This window comes from Polistes fuscatus, unplaced genomic scaffold (assembly GCF_010416935.1).
Source record: "Polistes fuscatus isolate 324 unplaced genomic scaffold, CU_Pfus_HIC Scaffold5, whole genome shotgun sequence".
In the NCBI taxonomy this organism is placed as follows: Eukaryota; Metazoa; Arthropoda; class Insecta; order Hymenoptera; family Vespidae; genus Polistes; species Polistes fuscatus.
Window position 1 is genome coordinate 3,007,764 of NW_025113129.1, and position 16,984 is coordinate 3,024,747.

The window sequence follows — 16,984 nt, forward strand, 5'->3', positions numbered from 1 at the left end:
TTTATAACATTGAATTCATATCTACATTTTTACAACTAATACATATATGATAATATATTAAAAATAATATTAATTGATATATGTATTGCAGATAAAAATTCTTGTATTTTATATTATTGAATTGGATTGGAAAATTTTCTGCAATAAATGAAATACATTTTTTTAAATAAATATGTATATCAAATCGACCAATGAGTTTCCTACGTGAATTTCTGTATATTAGATTTGTATAGAAAATAATATAAAAAAAATGATATTACAAATATATCGTTGTGAAAATATTTCGATCGATATGAAATATTTTTAGCTGACTCAAAAATATTCGGACAAAAATTTCATGAATGTAATATAGACAAAGTATATATATACATATACCACGTTGTTATAGATTACGTGATAATAATTTCTAGTTGGGTATATAACACAACGTGTATCAATGTATTTGCGTTTATAATATTCGAACAGGGTACAGGGTATATATAACAGTATATTTTATAAATATGTATATCAAATCGACCAATGAGTTTTGTACGTGAATTTCTGTATATTAGATTTGTATAGAAAATAATATAAAAAAAAATGATATTACAAATATATCGTTGTGAAAATATTTCGATCGATATGAAATATTTTTAGCTGACTCAAAAATTTCATGAATGTAATATAGACAAAAGTATATATATATAGATTACGTGATAATAATTTCTAGTCAGGGTATATAACACAACGTGTATCAATGTATTTGCGTTTATAATATACGAACAGAGTATAGGGGGAGATAGAAATAGAAAAATAGAAAGATAGAGAGAGAGAAGAAATATCGTGGCGAGTACGCAAATGTGTTAGGAGGATTATCGGTGGTAACCAATCGAAGAGAAATCGTGTGCAGAGTTGTGTGTTACTACAGGCAGTCCCCGTACCGGGCTCGATCAACCGAACGCGTGAATGGAACTGGTGTGTTATGTTGTGTTGTGGTGGAGTAAAGTGGATTGGAGTAAGAGTGGAGTGGAGAGTATAGTGGAGTATAGTGAAGAGTAGAGAGTGGAATGGAATGGAGTGGAGTGGAGTGAAGTGAAGTGAAGTGGAGTGCTGATGCTAGAAGGAAAAAATATGAATGAACTCGTGGTAGTGACAGTCTCAACGGCGTACGTACTCTTACTTATATATATATATACACATATGAATATATACATACATACATAGATATATCATATATATATATGTATATGTGAACAAGTTTATGTTTCGAACGCGCATGCGTTCTGACGTAACGCACGTAGCACGTGCATCGTTCCGTGCCATTCAACGATTCACGCTTAATGTTATGCACGACACGACTATGACTATATGACTATGAAGACTACTATTACCGACTATATAACATAGAACTACGATCATCGCGTTGAAGGTGAGATCGATGGAAAAACTACGACACTCGTCTAACTCATTGCGTATACTCGTGTTCAATTGTACGTGTATGTATTTATGTATATATATGCACGCGCGTGTGTGTGTATGTATTACCTTTTTTTTTACTTACTTATTTACTTATTTACTATATATATGCATAGAACCGTACCACGTGGCTCTTAGAAATTTCTCCTTGACCGATTCACTGGCTGCTCAACGCGAACGAGCTCGACTGGAACGACTAACAGTTGGTATTATTTATTTTCTATATCTCTTTTGAGACATGTAATGATTGGGGTTAACTTTGCATTATTGCTGTTACAGTTATACATCATACTATTGGAATAGTTTGGAAAAATATCCAATTCCCATCATAAATGAAGATCATCAGATGTCTAATTAGTTAACAATACTCAACAGTGGTTTAAAAACAACGTATGACATTCTTTTTATATTTTATTTTTCATAAATTAAATCTTATCTATTTTAGAATTCAGATTCTAACATTTAACAAAAATATAAAAATAAAAAACGTTCTGTACGAGATCTCGTAATTAATGAAATATATTTCTATTAAATCAAATGATTTAATAAAAAATACAAATTTCATTTTCATCGAGAACAAAATTATTCTCAACACTTTTATATTGTAACAGGAATATAAAACGTACACGAAATATATCAAAGTATTTTATATATATGTTTAAAGATTAATTATTTGTTCTTTTTGTTTTGTTATATATACACCAAAGAAGTATACACACATACACACTTATGTTTTTTTTTAATTGTCTTTTATGATGTGCATCATCATCTCGTTTCTTAATAATTTTTTCGATAAATGGGATACAAAAGGTAAAGAAAAGATCTTCTACTACTTAAAGATGATATATTCATAGTTTTTTTTTTTTTTTTTAATCTATATTGTGAGAGAAAAATAAGCGAGTTGGAAAGTAAATTTCGCGTCACACTTTCTTAAATCTCGTAGATCTATCCTTTCATCATCCGGCGGAAAGAAAAAGGAAAGAAGAAGATAAAAAGTAATAGCTAAGAGATTAAAAAGTGCAATTTCAATGATTAAAACGTATATCTTAAAATGAAAAGGAAACGGTGAACATCGTACTACACCACTACTACTACTATAACAATCAACAAACACATTGACGTGTTAATCCTCGTACAGTTAAGATAAACGCATGTGCGATTATTTCGCGATAAACGAAACGCGATGATACGAGTGTGTATTTTGCGAATTTAAATTAAACAAACGTATTAATAAATAATATATCAATAGAGACAACCAAAATATTCATATCGATAAATAATTATTATCTTTTATTATTATTATCTTTAATTATTATTTATTATATTATTTTTATTAATTAATTTAATTATTATTTATTATATTATTATTATTTATTATATATTATTTTAATTATTATTAATTACTATGATATATTATCAAGTGAATATCTTCAAAAAATCAGTGCTGAGTATTACGCGTTTGTTCTGCGATGATCGATGAAGAACGAACGTTTTTCTTACGTATTCTAACAAACACACACACAAACATACACACATGTGTACGTGTATATGTGTAAAGATGACCGACGGTTTCTGGTAAATGTCTGCAGTGAAAATGCATATCGAGTAAATCGAGATGGAAAGAGAAAAAAATAGACGACCGGTTGAACCAGCATTGGGAAAAAAAAAAGTAAAAAAAGGAAGGGGTGAGGGTGGAAGGGAGGGGGGAGGAAAAAAAGTATCTTTTTTCTTCCCTCCTCTTTACGTCCTTCCTTTCGTTTCTTAATGAACGTGAATGATACAAGACCACAAATCATTTGTCACAGCTTTTCTCTATGTCAGACAAGACAGACAGACAGACAGACAGACAGACTGATAGACAGAGTTTATCTCTTATGTCGACGAACACGTAAAACTATCTTTTATCTTTTTATTTTTTCCTTTCTTTTCCTTTTTCTCTATTTTTCATATTTATTATTATTTTATTCGATAAATTGTTCGATAAAAAATGTATATACAGAAATATTATATTTATTGAAATAGATTTTAAATATATAAACGAATTCAAATATAATTCATTGAAGTATTTTTTTATTTACAACATTGATTTAATTTTCATTTTTATTTTTTATTTTCTCTCGTTAATGTTAGAAATTTTGTTACACTTATACTTTATTTCTTTTTTTTTTATTTTTTGTTTACACATAAATAATAATAAAAATGAATATTTTATTGACTCAAACGATCAACTCGTTAATTTTCCAACGTGTGAATTTTTGTTGTTTTTTTAACGTGCGAATAAAAAATATTTCTCAATGGTGCATATTTAATATTCGTAATACGGAATTATACGAGAATACTTCCATCGTGTCGGAGAAAAATGTGTTAGCTGAATATTGTGTTCCTTTTAATAGAAGCAACGGAAGTAGGGAACTGGGATACGAAGTAAAAGATTCTAAAGAGTGAGAAATATCATCCCCCCATACCCGGATATTCCTTCTCTAATCTTCCAGTCAAATAAAATTAAACGTTTCACTAATGATCATAATAATAATAGCAAAAAAATCTTTACGCTTTTATGAAAATAAAATACATGCGAACAATTGTTAAATCAAAATTTCAATGATCAAAATGAAAAATCAATCATTTCGTATAATAATTGTTACAAGAATAAAAGTCAAAATAATTTCGATGTAATAAATAAAATAAATCAGTGAAAAAAACCATGCCAGGGTGGGGGGTGGGGGTGGGGTTATAAATGTAACAAACATTTCATCAAGGATGAAAATAAATTCGATGCGATCGATAAAAAATATAATAATACAATTGAAAGAGTGACGTGTTTTGTGTGTCGGAATAAAAATAAAAATGAAATATATTGCATCTCGATAATTCAAAAAAAAGAAAAAAAAAGCAAGAAAATACTATTCTCCTAGACGAATACTCCTCTCGCACACTTTTTCAAAAGGAAAAGAATAAAAAAGGGAATAAAAAGGTAAGATGTAAAATACGTTTATAGAATGGAAGGGGATATACGGTCTTTTAAAAAGACATTCATTCAATAATATATAAAATAACACGAAGGTATCTCAGAAAAGATTAGCAGGGGCATTTTCGAAAGAAAGAAAGAAAAGAAGAAAAGAAGAAGAAGAAAAAAAAGATAGACAAATTTAAACCAGGAAACCCTTTTTCCCTATAGAAATTTTCGTCAGATCCTAAGTCTCTGAAAAACATCGTAAAGGGAAAGAAGAAAACGAATAAGAAGAAGAAGAAGAAGAAGGGGGAGAGGGGAACGAGGGTGTTCCGGATGTGGCCTGATCTCTATTCCCGGTTTTGTTCGATGGTTAAATTCTAAATATAAAATCGTCTCGATCTGTTCGCGTTTTAGTGTTAGTTAGTATTGCTTGCTACGAAAGATGCGCGCGCGCGCGCGCACGCACGCACGTGTAAATGTTTCTATACTACACGTATACTTTATACGTATTCGAATAAAGTTAAACGAACAAAAGAGCTTAAAGCCGGTACTACAGAGAAGGATTCATCCTAAACCGGAAGTAGTTCTGTCGATTCAAGCCAATTTTTCTGCTTACCTGTTCGTATACCTGTTCGTATACCTGTTCATATATACCTGTTCATATATATATATATTATTTAACTTAAATTCTTACTGACAATGATAGAAACACGACGACGTTTCTTGATTCTGCATTAATAACAAGCTTTCAAATCATTTCAATAGATGTGTGTATGTGTGTGTGTGAATTCAAATGTATGTATATGTATGTATCATAAATGCATGTACAAAAGTATTGGCGTAGGTGTCAACCTTCAGGCTCCTGTACAAACCTAATCGTTCAATCTATTCAATGTAAAACACTTTGGATATTGATCGGTGTTTATTGTCTGTTCTATGCGTGTGTGTGTATATACGTGTACGTGAATATGTGGGTGTATTCGTATTTTTGTTTCCTTTCTATTTTTTATTTCATTATTTATCACAAAAGCATTACTGTCGTCGTTGATTAGAAATTATAATTTTTTTAATTGGTATTATCCATTATGTTTTACATTGATCTTGTAATTACTGTATATTCATAACTGTGTTTTACGTATTAATTCGTTTATATTCATTCGAATGAATATTGTAAGCAATTTATGTTAATTTAATTATTAAATATTCTTGCATAATATTTTAATGAAATAATATTTTCATGAAGAATATAATAATATAAGAAAAAATGATGAATATACGTCATATTAAAGGACACACCTTGAAAAAACACACTCATGGTCGAAATATTCTAACAATAAAGACACCCTGAACATTTCGAATATCCTTAAGAATTGAAAGAGGAGAGTGACCGTATCGTTGAAGTATGAGAAAGGGAATGAATTCTTCTGATATGAGCAACAGTCTTTTATAACAGAGTGAAAGAACAATGAAGAAAGAAGATTTTTCTTAATCTTTCTTTTAAAACGAATGATACGTTATATTATCAAACAATTTTCAACACACATTTCTAAACACACACACACACACACATATCCTAATAATATTAATTAAATATAACAAATAATAATCAAATAATATACATCCTTTTTTTATATTATATTCAATATTAATTTTCTTCGAGAAATATTTCTTTCAATGAAATCTTTTTCTTCTATACTTAAATTTTTATTACAAAATTAATCTTAAGAAAAATCAAATCCCATACACATATACATATACATATACATATACAATACAATTTATGTTATTTAAATTAATTGCGATAAAAAAAAGAGATTGTGACGTTATAAAAAATTTTTCTTTACATTTTTCTCTATAAGAAAACTAATTGTTGTTGTATCGGTGTCGTTTGTGTGTAAGTTAAAGAAAAAATCGATGGGGGATCGCGTAGAAATGTTATATGGGAGAAATCTACCTCGACTTCCCAAGCTAAGAGGGTGGGGAGTTGGGGGTGGGAGGGGGGAATCATCGAGGGAGGAAGCCCATCCGTCCGGAGGGGCTTTTACAAAACCCTATTCACTGGATAAATGAATGAAGATGAAAAAGAAAAAAAAGAAAAAAAAAAATAAAGAGAGAGAGAGAGAGAGAGAGAGAAAGATAGATAGATAAAAAGAAAAAGATAATAAATAGATAGAAAAATAACAAGAGAGAGAGAGAGAAAGAGATAGAAGAAAAAAGATCGAGTAAAACACGACGACCCATAATTTAATTATAATTAACTTCCGTCGATATATTACATTATATAATTCAATTCGTTGCCCACGCAATAGCTCGCTCCTTTTCCGGCATAACTCGCCACGACTGGTATTAAACGCGTTAAATAAATTAGAAAGAGAAATAAAATTCAATATTAGAATAAGAGATGGATTATTATAAGTAATAAAGTAAGTTCAAGAAACAATGCTTTAGTACTACGTCAAACACGTTCGTTAATCTTTCCATTGATTCTATTTTATACACATCTATTATATTTTTATATTCTATACGTTACTTATATTTACATAATTTATATAATTATATTATAAGTAATGACAGTAGGTTCAAGAAACAATGCTTTAATACTACGTTAAATTCGTTCGTTAATCTTTTCATTGATTCTATTTTATACATCTATATGTATTCTATTTTATATATCTATTATATTTTTATATTCTATATGCTACTTATATTTACATAATTTATGTAATTATATTATAAGTAATGACAGTAGGTTCAAGAAACAATGCTTTAATACTACGTCAAACACGTTCGTTAATCTTTCCATTGATTCTATTTTATACACATCTATTATATTTTTATATTCTATATGCTACTTATATTTACATAATTTATGTAATTATATTATAAGTAATAAAGTAAGTTCAAGAAACAATGCTTTAATACTACGTCAAACACGTTCGTTAATCTTTCCATTGATTCTATTTTATACACATCTATTATATTTTTATATTCTATATGCTACTTATATTTACATAATTTATGTAATTATATTATAAGTAATGACAGTAGGTTCAAGAAACAATGCTTCAATACTACGTCAAACACGTTCGTTAATCTTTCCATTGATTCTATTTTATACACATCTATTATATTTTTATATTCTATATGCTACTTATATTTACATAATTTATGTAATTATATTATAAGTAATGACAGCAGGTTCAAGAAACAATGCTTTAATACTACGTCAAACACGTTCGTTAATCTTTCCATTGATTCTATTTTATACACATCTATTATATTTTTATATTCTATATGCTACTTATATTTACATAATTATATAATATTATTGTATATAATAATATAGAAATATATATGTATATCTTTTACATTCGAACAAAACTCATTGATCATATTATTATAATTTTGTTCTTTTTTTCAAACGAGAAAATTACTTTCTTTTCGAATTGACTAGTAATTAATTTGAAATTAAAAGTATGGAATAGTAATACGTGAAAGTATTATAAAAGAAAAAAATTATACTTCATTCTAAAGACCGATATATATCACTTATAATAAAAATAAATCTCGTTTGCATTTTTTTCTTTTTTTAAATTAATATCATTTGAAAAATGTTGTGTGTGTGTGCATTTAAAAATAAAATATTAATTAAATGAAATTATAAAATGTGATAGATAAGATTGTGATAAATGAATAGTAGAAGACACAGAGATTCTGTGTGTATGATTTGTAATAACTTTCGAAATGAACAATTTTAAATAAAAAAAAAAAAAAAAAAAGACGAAAGTAAATACCATCTACGAAGCGTGTAATCTCGATGAATAATCGGAATGAGAGAAAGGATTATTATACTTGAGAATTTTTGGTACGGATGATGATCGTAAACCGTGACCGAGGTGAAGGAAGAAACACGGTGGATGATCGCGATTCGAGAGAGGAGAAACATAAAGCATTCACACGAACATAAAACCGCAACGTGCTTTTCGTCCTCCGTTTCCTTTTTTCTTCTTTTTTTCCTTTTTTTTTTTCTTTTTAAAATAACGAGAACAGATAAAGTATTCTTTTCTTTATATCCTTTATATATCTTTCTATTTAATATTATTATATTAAAAATATATTTTTATATTCAACGTTATAGTTTTTTCCATTTTAATTGTTGATTTTAATATAATTGTAAATTATATATATATATATATTATTTACAACAAATAATAATTATATATAGGGTGGTCCCCATGTAAATTGTGCATCTGTATAACTTTTAAAATATATACGTTTATTATATTATATTATTATATTAAAAATATCATATTTTTATATTCAACGTTATAGTTTTTTCCATTTTAATTGTTGATTTTAATATAATTGTAAATTATATATATATATATTATTTACAACAAATAATAATTATATATAGGGTGGTCCCCATGTAAATTGTGCATCTGTATAACTTTTAAAATATGTATGTTGAAGGAAAAATTTGATTTATACAAAAGTTGCATACCTTAAAGGGATACATTTATATAATGCATTTAACTATTCTGATGATTTGAAAGTTAATTATGTTGTTTTTTTTTCTTCAAATAGAATATTTCTTATATCAAAACATGGTAGAATATCAAATTGTGGGGGAAAAAAACATTGTCTTAGCGTAATATCTATGTGCGATAAGATTGAATCTTCAACTTGATATTACGTGAAGAAAATATCTATGAAAATAAACTGTTGTTGTTGTTACGTTTAAATTTTTCAAGATAAAGATATAAAGATAAGCAATATTTCGAATTAATTTACTCATAGGGAGGAGGGAAATCGTGTTAACTCGGTTTTGTTCGAGTCTTTTTTCAACGTCATTAACATCGAATGCCTTCTTGGTTCCCGCGTTGAGAATGCAACAGGTGAACTCACTTGATTTTACATTGAAAGCTCTCAAGAGGAAAGAAAGAAAGAAAGAAAGAAAAAGAGAGAGAGAGAGAGAAAGAGAAATAAATAAAGAAATAATTTTCTTTTTTTTTTTTCCTTGCTAATTACTCATCACCGATTTTCACGCTTTGTCCATGTTACATTTTTTCTTTGAATAGATTAATTAAACGCTTCCTAAGATAATATTTGAAATCATAAGTACCCTCTATATAAATACATATACAGTGAGAAACAAAAGTATTAGACAATCATTTAATTTTTTTCTTTTTTTATATAACATTTATAACATTCTCTGTAAATTCCTAAAGAGTACAATTTTGTATTAATTTTCATCGTAAAATAATTAAGTTTAAATATATTGTAAGCTATATGGAAATGTAATAAGTATATTTAAAAAACAAAAGGTGTTTTTAATAATTAAAATTAATGTTTAGCTAACAAATCAATTCTCTGCGCGTTTTGCATTATTTGTTTATTCCACACAAGTGGAATATAATATATTTTCTGTGAGAAATAAAATTTAAAATAGAAAATCTTTAAATTAGATAATTTTTTAAAATATATATAAAACATATTATTTTTAACAAAATTATAAAAACTGTGGGAATACTTTTGTTCAACACTGTATACGTTTATTTGTATATGTATATATTCCATGCGTAGGAGTAATTACACGACGGTTTTTCCAACTGTTGGAAAACAATAGTCCGAGAAAGGGTTCGTCCTACTTACTAAAGTAAATTCACGGATATGTTTAGTTAGAACTCACCTCATAAATTTAGCAAAAGAACACGCAATTATATATATATATTATATTATATATATACGTGCCTTTGTCTTGTTTCGGGGTAACTGCGCAAATGGTTGCTTCAAAAAGGGGTTACCTTTGAAATCTCTCACAGTTTCTCTTAAGTTTTGTAATTTTCCCGCGTACTCAAATCACCGCAATAGTCTTCCACTTGGAAAATGAACACTGGTTTTTCCATGGAACGAAGATTATTATTATTATTATTATTATTATTATTATTTTCGCTTTAACCAACCTTTAGAAATCAAATAGACAATGCGATTGTCTTCTGTTTAATTACCTGCGAATAGAAAAAAAACTCACATTAATATATATATATATTTAATATTATAATTATTATATTATAATTACAATTATTATTTCCTAACGTTTTCTTACTTATAATATAATTCAATTAAATAAATCATTTGATTTCTTACAACATGAGAATGACCGTTAAGAATAATTATCCTTGTCCATCATTCGATCGATGACGAATAAACTAATCGTCACAAATTAATACTAATCGTGTCATAGTTTTTAATAGAATCTAATATAGTATATACTTACATCAATGTAATCAATCTATAGTAGAGACAATACAATGTTATTGTCGTTATTCGAAGTATAGGAAGAAATAAATGAAATTGTTTCCGTTGAATGGTTTAACATTTGAATGAGTTTATGGCGGGAAATCAAGACGAGGAGGAGCATGCGTCGTCATTGTTTGAACTAAATTCAAAAGAAAAATTTATTTTGACGTTAGACAAAAAGGAATAAGGATTCTTATCGATATTCTCATACGCTTCCGTTCTCATAGATTATATGTTAGATTGTTTTAAAACCGGAAATACATATATATATATATAGATTTATTCGGTACCTTGTATTGTCTAGAAAATAGGCCTTTTATCGACCATAACCTTTTCAACATTCGTTTCGTTCTATATCAACTTTCCTGAAATAAAATTTAATCAATTATTATGTATTTTACATTTTTTTTTATCTACTTTTTAAATATACATAAATATTCTTGAACACGATGATTATATTATTATTATTATTATTATTAATATCGTACTTTATCAATTATTGGTGTATATGGAAAATTTGAATTTCAACCATTTTCTATATTATAATTTCCGGAAATTTGAATAGAAGTGTATATTATTATTTATATAGATTGTATAAAACAAATGTTACCTTCGTCGAAATTAACTATAATTATACAACACTTTTTAATTGTTCTATTATATCTTAACTATTGTTAATGAGATTTAGAATTAATTTAATAGCGATATAACTGTACTTTTTAAAATATAACAAGTACCGCTATCTGTTGGAAAAATGCGTAAACATTACCGGTGTACTGCAACAGTACACCGTAGTTATCATCGGTCGGTAATACAGATATTTAATTAATATTTATAAAAATTCAATAGACACATAAAATTCAAATATTCGATAATATATAACTCGTAAAGGTACTTGATATTAGACATTATTTTTGTTTTAATTATATGTTGTTTTATATATGTATAATATAAATTAGCATCTAGTAAAGTTAATAAAATTTAATGCAATTATTAGACATTTCATTTATCTCTATATTAGTAGATTATGTTTCATAAAAATGTAAATATTTCATTTATCACAAATATTATGTACCGTAAAGTAAATTATTCAGTGATAACAATTTAATGTTATTAGTCATGCTCTTAATGCATACAATTTTAATAATAATAAACTCATAATATTTATATATATATTTTATCTGAACTTTGTTATTTTTATACGAAATCATTGTAAATAGTTTCATATTGATAATGACAATGATAATGATTAATAGTCGTGATATATAATGACAATGATAATAATAATAATCATTATGATAATAATATTATTAATAATAATAATAATAATAATAATAATAATAATAATAATAATAAATATAATAGTTATTTTTTTTCTTTTTTTTCTCATAATAAAATTGATTTTTTATGCAACATTTAATATTAACAAAAATCCAAATGTTATAAAGTTTATTTAAACGTCGTCAAATATATTTAATATGTTAATTACTCAATTTAGACGACTGCCAAAACGTTTTCTAATATTTTCTAATATTTTAATAATGCGACATTCGAATACTGTAGAACTTAAATTTCTGGCCTTGACAATAATATTCTCACAAGGAAACTATCTTTTTACAAAACATTTAAAAGTTTTAGTACTTCTTTGTAACAAGTATAAAATAAATAAATAATTATGGAAATTACATTTTTCTTTTTTTTTCTTCTTTTTTATCTTCTTTCAACGTAATCAATTTTTTGAATCATAAATTAATTCATATTAAGATTGCGATCATAAGGTAGATTTAATTTTTGTCTTTCATTTTATATGCGTTAAAAAATTAATTAGTAGCTATACTTTACAAATACTGTAAATAATGAGCAAAAAATACTGAATTTATTTATTCAGTATTTATTACTCTCCTATATCTTATTCTAGAAGTTATAAAATTCTTTTCATCTGTAAATTGTACTTCTGTATAAATATGATTGTATGTAATATACTATAGCAATATAAATATACAGGATATCCTAGTTGTTTCGCACAAGATTTTATCAGCATATTCTATAAGTGAAAATTAAAAAAAAAAACATATATAAATACATTGTTTTATTAGTTTTGCTTATAAAATATGTTGAAAAAACTGAAACACCCTGTATATATATATATATATATATGTAATGTAATTAATTATGCAAGTAAATTATATAGAAGATATGTACAAAAAAATAATTTTACCGATAACGATGTTAACTTTAGTTATATTAAAAACAAAGAGACAAAAATACACAAATGTTCTTTTTAGTCATATCTGTATTAGCTAAAATAATTCTACCTATATAATTTCTTACGCCAGAATTCTGATGTACAATTTACAATACACATAACTGAATAATCAATAATTCAGGATTATCGTTACGTAATCCGATAAAAAAGATTGATATGTATTTTAGAAAAATCATCTAAAACGTAATATAAAAAATTAATATTATTAACAAGACTATAATTAATTATAATTATAATTAAAATATATATAATTATAGTATTGTTAATAAAATTTAATTAATATATATATATATAATATAATTAATTTTCTTAGTTAATAATGTAGCTAAATTTGAAATGCATCTTTACAGAGTTAAAAATAAGATTCTAATTTAGTTAACAAAAAAGGCTTGTACCTGAACAGCTATGTATATAGCTATTCTTCTATCTTTTAATTATTAAATTAAACTAACTTTATCTATGTTGCATTAAATCGGTTTCCGTAACACTAGGAAGATTATAAAAGCTATAAGGTAAATTTGGGGGTAAAAAGTTTTGTAATGCTGCTGGCATCGCATTGAAATACGTCGGATTTCTTTCTCGGAAAACAGTATCTTGTACTGTACCGGATACATCTGCTTGAAAAGTTTGTATTGCTGTTGTTGGTATAGCTTGTACGACTATCGGTTGAGGTGCAGTTACATGTGGTACAGTTTGTATTACCTAATTAAGTAATATAAGAGTATAGAAAAATAATTAAAGAATAAATTATTATAATAGTCATTTCTCTCTAAAAAAAAAATAAAATTTAATTGATAATAATTAATACCTGTACAGTTGTTGATTCTGTTTGTGACATGGCAAGAGGATCTTCTGCTGGATTAGCTTGAATCGAATGTTGTTGCTGTTCCTGTTGTTGCGATTGTTGCTGCTGCGATTGTTGAGACTGTGATAAATGCTTGGTATGCGAAGTATTGATTCCATGTCTACGTTTCATATGTTTATTATAATTCGGCCAATTAGTGAAGTGGTGTTGACATTCTAAACAACTGTATGGTCGCTCACCGGTATGCTGTCGTCTATGTGTCTGAAATATAAAATAAATTATATGTTAGAAATAAATATTTTATATTCTATATAGGTTGTGATATAAAAAATATCTTTACCGTTAAAATTCCTTTAAAACGAAAACATTTACCACAGAATTCACAAGTAAAGGGCATTGCACCTGTATGTATCCTATGATGTTCCCTTAAAGTGCCCTTTTCTCTAAACGTTCTACCACAAACAGCACATTGATGTGGTTTAGCTCCGGTATGAACTGTTTCATGTTTCTTCAATTGTAATGGTGTTTTAAATCTATCAAATAATTCATACAATATATTAGGAAATAAATAAATTTATATATACATATATTTAATAATTTAAATGAACATACGCTTTAGGACATTGAGAACAACTATATGGCTTGTCTGCGGAATGAGTTAAGAAGTGAGCTTCTAAATTTCCTTTTTGTACGAAACTTTTACCACATTGATCGCAAGTAAAATTTCTAACTCCAGAATGAATGCGTTTGTGTGTGACCAAATTAGGTTTAGTAGAAAACCTGTAAATGCATAAAGATATTAATATAATATAAATGAATACATTATTTTTTATAATTATCAATAATACCTTTTATCACATTGGTCACAAGGGTGACGATTTTTTACAGAATCCGGTAAATGACATTTACTATGAATGTATAAACCGTTTTGTTGTCTAAATGCTTTACCACACGTTTGACAAACAAATGGACGTTCCTCACTGTGCACTGCTCTATGCGAGTCTAATACTTTTTTATGTATAAATGATTTCCCACAATCCTCGCAACTATATACAGAACGAAAACCATAAAAGTTAGTCGAATATATTAACAACACTGTAAATATATTTGTAAAATTTGTAATATATAAATGTTCTTACTTAAACTTAGCTTTAGTTTTATGCCTTTTAACGTGGGTAAGAAAACCATAATATTTGTCGTAGACTTTGCAGCATTGTACGCACATATATTTAGCTTGTTGATTATGTTCAGTTTCATGATGTTCTTCCAATGCTTCTAAACTTGGTAATTTGTCGTTACAATCGGTACACAACCAAGGATATCTATCCAATCCTTCTCCTCTTTTGCGCCCAGGTTTTGGTGGTTCCGCTGCACGAGATTCTATCATTTCCAAGTCAGAATCCGTTCCTACAAATTGAAGAATACAAACATGTGTAAAAAGTAAATCAAATCAATTCTTACCGGTCATATAATTATCTGGAACTTTGATGTTAGATTTTATATCATTATGTCCTTTCTTTAAATCAGAATTTAAACATAATTCCAAATCTTCCATTCTTTGCATTTGACTTTTCTTCTTAACTTTTTTCTTCGTCTGTTTGGGCAAACCTTTTTTAACTTGAATTTTACATTTCTGTTGCTTCACAGACTCATATTTTTCTTGATTGCAATCGTTATCATTATCGTTATCATTTTCATTATCATTTTCATTTTCATTTTCATTTTCATTTTCGTTTACGTTTACGTTTACGTTTGCATTACTAAAATAAGTATTTGTAATATCTACAGTAGTACTATGAATGTAATTATCTGTTAGTTGACATTCATCGATAGTTTCGACAACCTCTTCTACTTTTGGAAACTCAACAACAGTTTTCTTAATAAAATCTATATTTGGTTCTAAAGTCGATGGCTCAGACTTGGGCTCTATTAGTAATTGTCTCAATGATGCTTGCGCTTGATTAGTCTTCTCAAAAAAGTCGCTGCATTGATTTAATGATAGGCAACATTCTACACAAACTGAGAGTGGTAATCCATCTGTTATTAGTACCTATAATGATACACAACGAATTAAAGAGACACACAAGATAACGAAACCTTTATGTTAATGAACAAAAACATCTACATTTTATTAAAAGTTATAACAACTGATATCTAAACAGCATTAATTACATCTCTAACCTTGATTAATATTCTAGCAAAAAGTAAATGATTTAAAAGAAAAAAAGTAATACGAAGTAAGCGGAATACAATATAAAAGTATAGAATAAAAAAAAAAAAAAAAGCAATTCATTGTCATTTCATACATGTATCGTAACATTAATTATCATATTTTTACTTATAGAAAATGCTTTGGAAAAATTTTACAAAATAAACTGGGACATCTTGTATATATGAGGTAGTATATACAATATACATAAAAACATTTCAATTTTTAATGAAACATATGAAACTAAGTTTTTGAATGATTTAAAGAAAAAAAGAAAGTAAAAAATATAAAAAAATAATGGAACGAATTGTCAAAACTGCAATTGAAATGAAAATTACCTGAATTTGTAAACACTTAGAGATTTTAGCTTCTATCGCTAATTTTTGTCCTTCGGCGTCATAAATACCGATGAAATCCTCTTTGGTCTCGGCACAGAGCCGGCAAAGTTCCGGCTCCGTCATCATTCAAAGCGCGAAAAATCCGAGAACATTTACGTTATGGCAGTTCATTGTAATTAACACGAGATAACGGAGAAATTTATTCCGATGCAATTAAGTGCTTCGCAGACGTCGTAAACAAAAGATTGGCATAGACGCTAACTCCGACAGCGGACATGTTTTCTTTCTTGGGAGAAAAATATTGTACGTGTGTCTCTCTCACTCTTGTACTAGTTCCATTCACTTGATCCGCCATTAAATGCATTAGTTGCATCTATATTTCGCACTGATCGAATTGTTGACGTTGATTGAAAATTCTACACTTATTTTTATACACCGTCATGTTCAAGAACAATGATACACGTATTTTGATTCATTTGTTGTTTATAAAAATTATTTTATATTCTCCCCCTCCTCCCTATCCATCGACACTCGAATTCGTGACATCTAGCGATAATTCTTGGAAACATTGCATTAAAAAATAAATCATCAGATAGTGCAGGTTTCTACTATACCGACTGTGATATTATTTATTGAAATTATTAATTGCAAATTT

The 16,984-nt window shown here is 27.2% G+C and overlaps 1 protein-coding gene and 2 long non-coding RNA genes across 4 annotated transcripts; 1 reads left to right on the top strand and 2 right to left on the bottom strand.

Moving 5' to 3' along the window:
- Nucleotides 1-1,154: 1,154 nt before the first annotated feature.
- On the top strand, nt 1,155-1,953 carry LOC122522013. Of its 2 annotated transcripts, none has more exons than XR_006304969.1 (3): nt 1,155-1,475; nt 1,572-1,657; nt 1,735-1,953. It is a non-coding gene; the product is annotated as an uncharacterized LOC122522013 (long non-coding RNA). The 2 variants fall into 2 exon arrangements; XR_006304968.1 differs by having other exon boundaries at nt 1,155-1,469.
- A 7,988-nt stretch (nt 1,954-9,941) lies between these two features.
- LOC122522014 lies at nt 9,942-10,421 on the bottom strand. Its single transcript, XR_006304970.1, has 2 exons — nt 10,375-10,421; nt 9,942-10,304 (listed from the first exon to the last, which is right to left on the bottom strand). It is a non-coding gene; the product is annotated as an uncharacterized LOC122522014 (long non-coding RNA).
- Nucleotides 10,422-13,264: 2,843 nt separating this feature from the next.
- On the bottom strand, nt 13,265-16,864 carry LOC122522016 (zinc finger protein 626-like). The gene is made up of 8 exons (XM_043642800.1): nt 16,330-16,864; nt 15,244-15,832; nt 14,922-15,189; nt 14,631-14,828; nt 14,395-14,562; nt 14,123-14,315; nt 13,786-14,043; nt 13,265-13,679 (listed from the first exon to the last, which is right to left on the bottom strand). The coding sequence occupies exons 1-8, from the start codon at nt 16,453-16,455 to the stop codon at nt 13,431-13,433; spliced, it is 2,049 nt and encodes a 682-aa protein (XP_043498735.1). The 5' UTR covers nt 16,456-16,864; the 3' UTR covers nt 13,265-13,430.
- Nucleotides 16,865-16,984: the final 120 nt, after the last annotated feature.

Excerpts from the sequence above, each read along its gene's own strand:
- LOC122522016 (XM_043642800.1), bottom strand. The coding sequence starts at position 16,455 with ATGATGACGGAGCCGGAACTTTGCCGGCTCTGTGCCGAGACCAAAGAG. Across the intron at positions 15,833-16,329 it reads CTAAGTGTTTACAAATTCAG|GTACTAATAACAGATGGATT; the intron begins GTAATTTTCATT and ends GTATCATTATAG. Across the intron at positions 14,044-14,122 it reads GTTTTAAAGGAATTTTAACG|ACACATAGACGACAGCATAC; the intron begins GTAAAGATATTT and ends TTTATATTTCAG.